The sequence below is a fragment of the Myxocyprinus asiaticus genome, chromosome 25 (assembly GCF_019703515.2).
Source record: "Myxocyprinus asiaticus isolate MX2 ecotype Aquarium Trade chromosome 25, UBuf_Myxa_2, whole genome shotgun sequence".
Lineage (NCBI taxonomy): Eukaryota > Metazoa > Chordata > Actinopteri > Cypriniformes > Catostomidae > Myxocyprinus > Myxocyprinus asiaticus.
In genome coordinates, this window is record NC_059368.1 from 5,405,164 (window position 1) to 5,415,075 (window position 9,912).

At 38.3% G+C, this 9,912-nt stretch overlaps 1 protein-coding gene across 1 annotated transcript; it reads left to right on the forward strand.

Annotated features, from left to right (window-relative positions):
- Nucleotides 1-2,184: 2,184 nt before the first annotated feature.
- LOC127415674 (translation initiation factor eIF-2B subunit beta-like) lies at nt 2,185-9,912 on the forward strand. Its single transcript, XM_051654488.1, has 8 exons — nt 2,185-2,627; nt 2,752-2,872; nt 4,504-4,655; nt 4,908-5,071; nt 7,272-7,367; nt 7,568-7,705; nt 7,915-7,981; nt 9,732-9,912. Exons 1-8 carry the CDS (start codon nt 2,456-2,458, stop codon nt 9,887-9,889), a joined length of 1,068 nt encoding a protein of 355 aa, XP_051510448.1. The 5' UTR covers nt 2,185-2,455; the 3' UTR covers nt 9,890-9,912.

A 9,912-nucleotide genomic window follows, 5' to 3' on the forward strand; every position in this document is an offset into this window, starting at 1 on the left:
ACTCCATTGCCATGATGACATAATGCTGTGAACACTAACTAATCCTAAAATGATGATATAAACAACATTACAGCTCAATTAATACACAAGTTTTAACAGAAGAATGAATGTAAGTGCTTTCATAAAATTTTTCTGTTTAAACCCTCCAGCAATTGGCCTCATTCACTTCCACTGTAAGTGCCTAACTGAAACCTTGAAATATATATATATATATATATATGTTTTGTTTTTTTAAAGGATGGACAAGTCGAAATTATTTTTTGTGGTAATAAACATAATGCCACAAATGGGAGTGTATCTATGTTCCCAGGGTCCTAAGTTCCCAAGGTCCTATATTCCCAGGGTCCTATATTCCCAGGGATCTAAGTTCCTAGAGTCCTATTTTCCCAGGGTCCTATGTTCCCAGAGTCCTGTGTTCCCAGGGTTCTAAGTTCCCAGAGTCCTGCTTTCCCAGGGTCCTATGTTCCTAGATTCCTGTGTTCCCAGGGTCCTATGTTCCCAGAGTCCTATGTTCCCAGAGTCTTATATTCCCAGGGTTCTAAATTCCCAGAGTTCTATTTTCCCAGGGTCCTATATTCCCAGAGTCTTATATTCCCAGGGTTCTAAGTTCCCAGAGTTCTATTTTGCCAGAGTCCTATGTTCCCAGAGTCTTATATTCCCAGGGTTCTAAGTTCCCAGAGTCCTATTTTCCCAGGGTCCTATGTTCCCAGAGTCCTGTGTTCCCAGAGTCATATATTCCCAGGGTTCTAAGTTCCCAGAGTCCTATTTTCCCAGGGTCCTATGTTCCTAGATTCCTATGTTTCCAGGGTCCTATGTTCCCAGAGTCCTATGTTCCCAGAGTCCTGTGTTCCCAGAGGCCCATGTTCCCAGAGTACTGTGTTCCCAGGGTCCTATGTTCCCAGAGTCATATGTTCCCAGAGTCTTCTATTCCCAGGGTTCTAAATTCCCAGAGTTCTATTTTCCCAGGGTCCTATGTTCCCAGAGTCCTGTGTTCCCAGAGTCATATATTCCCAGGGTTCTAAGTTCCCAGAGTCCTATTTTCCCAGGGTCCTATGTTCCTAGATTCCTATGTTTCCAGGGTTCTATGTTCCCAGAGTCCTGTGTTCCCAGAGGCCTATGTTCCCAGAGTCCTGTGTTCCCAGAGTACTGTGTTCCCAGGGTCCTATGTTCCCAGAGTACTGTGTTCCCAGGGTCCTATGTTCCCAGAGTCCTGTGTTCCCAGAGTACTGTGTTCCCAGGGTCCTATGTTCCTAGATTCCTATGTTTCCAGGGTTCTATGTTCCCAGAGTCCTGTGTTCCCAGAGTCCTATGTTCCCAGAGTACTGTGTTCCCAGGGTCCTATGTTCCCAGAGTCCTATGTTCCCAGAGTACTGTGTTCCCAGGGTCCTATGTTCCCAGAGTCCTGTGTTCCCAGAGTCCTATGTTCCCAGGGTTCTAAGTTCCCCAGTTCAATATTCTGTTAACACACATTAACCCTCCTATTGTGTTCGGGTCAAATTTGACACATTTCAAGTTCAAATATTTCATAAATATTATCCATATAATATTTATTTAATAAATATTAACCCTAAACACTAACCCTAACCCTATAAATCAGGGGAACATTGGACCCTGGGAACATAGCACCCTATACATTTGGGGAACATAGGCTGTGTCTCCTTTGGAAGGCTGCAGTATACCGAGTGTCCTCCTTTAAACAAGCCTCGTTTAAACGAGACGGTCTTCGTAGGACAAACGGAAACGAACATAACATGATTGCTGACAGCAGGCCACTCACTTAACAAGCACGAGCCATTTAAGTGATAAGGGAACAAAGTCCCTTTGGAAGGGAATGTATGAGGTACATTTTAGGAGAGTTATAATGATGTAAAGAGAAAAGAAAATAGATTTTACAGGTGTACTTTTAGTCTAATACTTTATTTTAATTATATATTCTGCACCCATCTACTGAGGTACTGCAACTTGGGAATTAACATTCTTTGCGTTTGAACATTACATTTACGGGCAAATTGGCGTCATTTTTGTATTTTTTTAAAAACATTTCCATTGAAGCAAAGAATTGTGGGTTGTGAGTGCACGCGAAAGATACACCTCATGCATCCTCCGAATTCCCGTGAAAGAAGGTTGCATTGGAAGTGTCCTACTCGCTTTTCTGAAAGAGACAGCCTCAATGACGTATGCGGCAGAGAAATGCGACCTCCGGAAGACGCATCCTTCCAAACTTATGAATTTACATGCTGCAAAAGTACGAACTTTTTCGTTTTGTCAATTTAGTAATGGGAGCGGGAACACAAGCGGTTGGTGGCGCTATTAATACACAGACCCCCAAATCGACGTTAAACTATCGAAGAAGAACGGGAGTCTGCAACCCGGTGGAAATTGCTCCGTTTGGTTCCGTGAGGTGAGTCAGAAGAGACTCCTGTTGAATCTGCGGTTTATTGAGACAGCAGTAAAAATGCCCGGTGCGGATAAAGAGACGGATCTGTCCGAGCGCATTGAAGCGTTTCTGGCCGAGATGAAGCGCTGCGGCAGCGGGGCTGGATCTCCCCGGGGCTCCGCGGAAACTGCCCGAGAAACGAGCGCTCTACTCCGCAGAATCACCGCGCAGGCCCGCTGGAGCAGCGCTGGTGAGCGACAACAAAACCTTTCCTGCTTGATAAAAGCCATGATGGAGACAGGGGAATGTTTTCTATGGTTATCAGGAGAAAGTTGTGAGTTAAAGATTGTGATGGCCCTGTTGTCATTTCACAGGTGAGCTGATGGAGATCATACGGAAAGAAGGCAGACGGATGACCGCAGCGCAGCCGTCGGAGACCACCGTGGGGAACATGGTCCGCAGGGTGCTGAAAATTATTAGAGAAGAATATGCCAGGTGAGACACTCGCATCGGATTCAGTGTACGCTGCTCGGGCCTGTCAAGTCAACAACATTCAGTCTTCATTTAATCACCCTCATGTTGTTCAAAACTAGAGCTGGGGTGAAAGTGTCGGTTTTCCGAATAATCGCGATAATCATTCACAAATTATCCCGACATCCACTCTTAAAATCCCAAGATCGAGTTTTTTTTATTTATTTTTTTTTACTTTAAAGTTTATTAAATGTCTTGCCGAGTTTATTATTATATCTGATAATTATATAGAAATTTAACTGCATAATTTGGGCCCTGATGTTAATTTTTTTTTTAATACAATTTTTGTGATCTACCAAGAAGGTCTCCTGTATAATTTACAGAATTATCTGATATAGAATATCTTTCACATGTTAGCAAAATGGACATTATAACTAGGGATGTGCCACGGTGGTCGACTAATTGACTAGCTGTCCAACAACTGACTAGTCGATAAGTGGGGTAATATTTTTAGTGGTGGTGGTTTTAATGGGAGATGCAATTCTCAAATTAATTGAGTCTCAACTTCTTGGAGAGCCGTTCTGCAAGAAGTTTCATCTCTTTAATGATTTAAGTTTAGTCCATTAATGCATCGCTGCTTTTTCAGCCATCAAAGCGCCGCCGCATCAACAATACATTACAAGACGGTCCCTGCCAGATGTTAAATCTTCTGTTGAGTAATGTTCCCATATTTGTGAGGTGCTCTGGAGAGTTTTAAGTATTTTGCTGGTTCTATCTGACACTGCAATAGTTACAGTAGAAATGGTTTAAACTGCTGGACGCTGTGAACTACATGTGCACCCACCTCATTAGTTTGCAGCTCTGCGCTTTTAAGCACACAGCGAGGATCATCCTGAAGCACTGTGGGTATGTTAAAGTGCGTCGTTCTGTGTTCAGGATGCGCACGAGGTTTTGCTGCTCTGTATTGAGGCCTTTCTTATTGCTTCTCTTACTTTGATAGTTTTGTGCAATAAGATGTTATAGTTATTTAGCCTTTATTTTTGGTGAATATATGTTAGTTACCATGTTGTTGTACCAGTGCTGTGTTTAGCGTTCGTATATCCCTCTGAAATGTCGGGGTCACGTAAACACGAGCCTAATTATTATTATACATTATCATCCCCAACACCGACTAGTCGACTTGTAAATTGTTAGTTTTGCTCATCAGAAATATACCCAAATCAGAATCCAATCAAATCATATAAAAGTTGGAATCTAATCGAGAGCTTGTGAATCGGAATTGAATCAAATCGAGTAATCTGTATCGATACCCAGCTATTTTCCAAATAGTGTTGACACTGCTTTTTTCTATAAAGAAAGCATACAGCGAGCTTAATCAAGCTCAGAAAGGGATGCAGTAGCATCATGAAGTGGTTCTTACGACTCATGCATTATAATCCAAGTCTTTAGAAGTCATACGATAAGTTTGTGTGAGAAACAGTTCATGATTACAATGGAAATGCACTTTAGATCAGGAGGTTAGAGAACAGATTACTGTACCGCAGAATGCAACTAGAGGTGAGAATGTATGGGCAGTTACTATTTCTGACCCTTAGTTACGCAATGTGGAACATTGAAATCATTCAGCTTTAATATAAGAAACTGTGAAACCTCAGGTCCAGAGGCAGCAGCGAGGAGACGGATCAACAGGAGTCTCTGCACAAGCTGCTGACGTCGGGAGGATCCAGTGAGGATAACTTCAGACAGCACTTTGCCCATCTCAAAGCTAACGTCATTGAAGCCATCAATGAACTGCTGACAGAACTGGGTGAGAATCCAGAGACACCAGATCTCGAACCTTCATCCAGCATCCTCATTCTTAGTTTTCAGAGTGACTGATATCTTCTGATTTTGCTTTTTATTTAACATCCTTTTTGGCTCTTTTTTTCCCATAAAACTACACAGTGTAGTGCACTTTAACGGCCACTTAGCCTTTATTCAGACATGTAATGAAGTGTATATTCTTATGAAAAATACGTTTTATGTATAATATGATTTGGTTCTTCTGTTTGTTCCTCAGAGGGCACCACTGATAACATCTCCATGCAGGCGTTGGAACACATCCACTCTAATGAGGTCATTATGACTATTGGCCGCTCCAGAACAGTAGAAGCGTTCCTGAAGGACGCAGCACGGAAACGCAAATTCCACGTGATAGTTGCAGAGTGTGCACCCTTCTGTCTGGTCTGTACTTTGAATACTTACATTTTATAGTCTTAGCAGACAAAAAAAAAAAAAAAAAAAAATGGCATTGATGAATAGAAGTTTTATGTAAATGTTTAAATTTTTAGGAAGTTATGAGGTGAATATTACAAATATTTGAGTTTTATATTGTATGTTTATATATGTTGATATGTTTAAAGGATGTTCCTGGTTCAGTACAAGTTATGCTCAATCAAAATCCTTTGGAGTATTGTTGATAACCAATGAAAATAACTTCGTCTTGTCCCTCGTTTAAGCAAATATCGCAGTTACAGTAAGATACTTACAATGAAAGTGAATGGGGCCAGTCGTTAAACATTAAAACACACATTGTTTCAAAAGTATAGCCACTAGACGTAAATTCTATACATGTTAACATTATTTTAGAGTGAATTAATCTCTGTTATACTTGATTTTAGTGTGATAAATGCACAAATTACAGTTACAGTGAGGCACTTACAATGGAAGTGAATGGGGCCAGTCGTTAAACATTAAAACACACATTGTTTCAAAAGTATAGCCACTAGACGTAAATTCTATACATGTTAACATTATTTTAGAGTGAATTAATCTCTGTTATACTTGATTTTAGTGTGATAAATGCACAAATTACGGTTACAGTGAGGCACTTACAATGGAAGTGAATGGGGCTAGTCGATAAACATTAAAATACAAAATTTTAAAATGATTCAAAAGTATAGCCGCCAGATGTAAACATTTTACATGTTAACATGATTTTAGTGTAATAAAATTGCTTACAGGTTTCACAATCGTTGCATCGTCATGGCAAAAAAGTTGCATATTTGATATAACTTTACATGGATTAGGTTAGTAAGCGATTTTATCACACTAAAATAATGTTATCACGTATAGGGCTCTGTTTTCGTGAGTGTGCAAAGCGCAGCGCTACGTGCAACAAACGTGCACTATGTCTCAAACAATTTTCATGAGAGCGCTAATTCTAAGTGCAATTTCCATTCCAGTGCAAGTGAGCGTGGGTGGGAGTGTATGCGCTATCTGTGGGTGTATTGTATGAATGAAGTGGCTCAAAGCGCAAAGTGTTGAGCTAAGATATTTCATAAGCAGGTCTGTTTTCAGCGCAATGTCCAAACTCAGTTCCTGCATTTGCAGTTTGGAGATTCCACCAGCAAGTGGTAATAAAGTTAATGTCCAAACTCTGAAATCAAATGATGTCCCTGACAATCAGAGTTGTAGCCGTGTTATGAAACAAAAATTTGTGAGATTTGTGTTAAACTTTCTAGAGGTCATGTTTTTTTTTCTTCCATTTATTATTATGTTTATATTTACAGTTGTATTTATGATTTCATTTCTGTTGGTATTTTTCCTCCTGTTGTCATAGAGTGATTTTTAAGTCACTGCAAAAGATGTTGGTGAAAGAAGCTGGAGAAGATAAAATGTTTGGATTTGATATATGATTTGTTTTGACAATTGAGTTATTTTGATATTTTTTCGTTACGTTTGAAGTGTAATTTGAATTTAAAAATATTTTTGGTTTAATTTTTTCATGTTTCAATAAATAAATTTAATCGATTAATCAAAATCGACCAGTAGAAGTGAAGTGCGTGCCGATACAATCACTCTTAATACTAGCTATGATAGTATGTCTCACTAGATGAAAATAATAAATAATACTTACGTTCCCTATAATTTAACGGAGCATACATCCAAATCCTGACAAGAATCAAATTTTCTAAGCATATAAAAGGAGTGTGTCTATATTTTTATTCTTCTCATTCATTGCATACACCAACTTCTTATGATTGTGCTGTTTTTGTTTATATCACTGGTGCTTGAGGGAATGGATTATATAATATGATGCAGACGCTGCAATAACCGGAGAAGAACCTCCAAATTAAATTGCATTTGACCCAGCTCATTATTCTTCACTATGATTTCGCCAAACCCACTTGCGCCTGGACTGGCATGCTTGCACGAAAATACCAATACCAAAATCTTAAAATAGGACCCATAATGTTTATGTTTTGTGGCTATACATTTGAAACAGTGTGCATTTTAGGGTTTATAGTGGCCCCATTGACTTCCATTGTAAGTGCCTCACTGTAAAGGTAATTATTATTATTGTATTTTTTTTAGCTTAATTTGTATTGAACCTGGAACATGACTTTGATTCTGAAATTATTTTTGTACCGTTATCCATCAGGGACATGAAATGGCCACAAGTCTTTCAAAAGAGGACATTGAGACGACCGTCATCCCAGACGCTGCCATCTTTGCCGTGATTTCAAGAGTCAATAAGGTAAATTGAAGCTTTAGCAGAAGTATTAATGCGTGTTGTTTTCATAGATTGCCAGAATCACACAGGTTAATTTATTTACTGCTGGTCTCATATTTTGGCTTGAGCACATTTAAAGCCTTGATGACTGTTGGAACCTGCAAAATACTTGATCGAATCCCTTGCAGTGTTTCATTCATGTGAAATGTGTGCTTGTTTTTCAGGTCATCATCGGCACTCAGACGGTTCTGGCTAACGGGGGTCTGCGGGCGGTTAACGGCACACACACATTGGCTCTGGCTGCTAAACATCATTCAACGCCTCTTATTGTGTGCGCACCCATGTTCAAACTCTCGCCGCAGGTATCTGAAACACTTTAAACTATTGAAAAACATCCAAGTCAATGTAGAAAGGATCATGTGGAAATGAACTATGCAAACTTCAGTGTTGATTTAATTGATTACAAGGAAATGTTGCTTATTTTTTTCCAAGTAGTAAATATTTCACATTAATGTGAAACACTGGCAGATTCTCTCAGCTCTCAATTTTTGTCTTTGTGGCTTTGTTTCAGTTTCCTAATGAGGAGGACACGTTTCATAAATTTGTTTCACCACATGAAGTGCTTCCCTTCACGGAAGGTAATATCACAATGCAATGTATCTGATATTTACAAATATATTACATATGTACTATATATAAGTGTGTGTGTATGTATGTGTATATATATATATATATATATACAGTTGTGCTCAAAAGTTTGCATACCCTGGCAGAAATTGTGAAATCTTTGCATTGATTTTGAAAATATGACTGATCATGCAAAAAAAACTTTATTTAAGGATAGTGATCATATGAAGCCATTTATTATCACATAGTTATTTGGCTCCTTTTTAAATCATAATGGTAACAGAAATCACCCAAATGTCCCTGATCAAAAGTTTACATACCCTTGAATGTTTGGCCTTGTTACAGACACACAAGTTGACACACACAGGTTTAAATGGCAATTAAAGGTTAATTTCCCACACCTGTGGCTTTTTAAATTGCAATTAGTGTCTGTGTATAAATAGTCAATGAGTTTGTTAGCTCTCACGTGGATGCACTGAACAGGATAGATACTGAGCCATGGGGAGCAGAAAAGAACTGTCGAAAGACCTGCGTAACAAGGTAATGGAACTTTATAAAGATGGAAATGGATATGAAAAGATATCCAAAGCCTTGAAAATGCCAGTCAGTACTGTTCAATCACTTATTAAGAAGTGGAAAATTCGGGGATCCCTTGATACCAAGCCAAGGTCAGGTAGACCAAGAAAGATTTCAGCCACAACTGCCAGAATAATTGTTCGGGATACAAATAAAAACCTACAGGTAACCTCAGGAGAAATACAGGCTGATCTGGAAAAAGACTGTGTGGTTGTTTCATATGATCACTATCCTTAAATAAAAGACTGATCATGCAAAAAACTGTCATATTTTCAAAATCAATGCCAAAATGTCACAATTTCTGCCAGGGTATGCAAACTTTTGAGCACAACTGTGTGTATGTGTGTATATATATATAAAAATATCATAATCTAATTAATTATGTGACATGCCGATTAATTGCAAACATCGTTATTTGCTGAGAAAGGCCCACAAATTAAGAATTCATAATGCATAATAATTAAAATATAATACGTAGAGGTTGACTGATAGTGGATTTTGCCAATACCGATGACTAAGTTGGTGGGAAAGGCCGATAACAGATTAATTGGCCGATTTGTTTTAAAATTGATTTATAGAATGTAAAAAATAGTAGTAATAATTTAAATATTTAAACAGTGTGCTGCATGCACATTCATGTGTGTTTTGCAATATTAACATTAAGTCATTGATAGTTAATTTCCACAATGATAGATTATGAAAGTGTCTGAAAATTGACATCCCTACCGGGGATTCTTATTCTGAAATGACGAAAAAAAACTAATCGCCATAGATTTTTGCCAATAAAGAGTTACAAAAAGCAACTGTCGGCACCGATTAATCTGTAAAACAGATATATATTATACCTCTAATAATATGGGGGGCCTATAATAAAAATATAGTACAGATTGAAATTTAAAGAAAAATGATTGTGGAAGATGAATAAAGCATTGATTAGACAATACAAAAGTGGCTTAAGAACTCAAGCTTGAATTGCTCGTATTGTAGGAAAATCCATACTTTTATTATGGAATTTACATACGTGTCAGGGGGCATGATTAATTGCTAATTTTAATGCATTCTTTTTTTATATAATTAATTGCACTAAATCGACATGTTAAATTGAGAATCCATATACACACACACACACACACACACACACACCTGTAAATTATATTAAGAACATCTTGATTTTACTGTTTTCAGGTGAGATCTTGTCTAAGGTCAACGCTCACTGTCCAGTATTTGATTACGTGCCTCCAGAACTCATCACACTGTTTATCTCAAACATCGGTGGAAACGCACCATCATACATTTATCGTTTGATGAGTGAGCTTTACCACCCTGAAGATCATGAACTTTAGACTGAAATAAAGAATCTAATTCA

Coding starts and splice junctions, on each gene's coding strand:
- LOC127415674 (XM_051654488.1), top strand. CDS start 2,456: ATGCCCGGTGCGGATAAAGAGACGGATCTGTCCGAGCGCATTGAAGCG. Junction 4,656..4,907: donor TGAACTGCTGACAGAACTGG/GTGAGAATCCAG, acceptor TTTGTTCCTCAG/AGGGCACCACTGATAACATC. Junction 7,706..7,914: donor TGTTCAAACTCTCGCCGCAG/GTATCTGAAACA, acceptor GCTTTGTTTCAG/TTTCCTAATGAGGAGGACAC.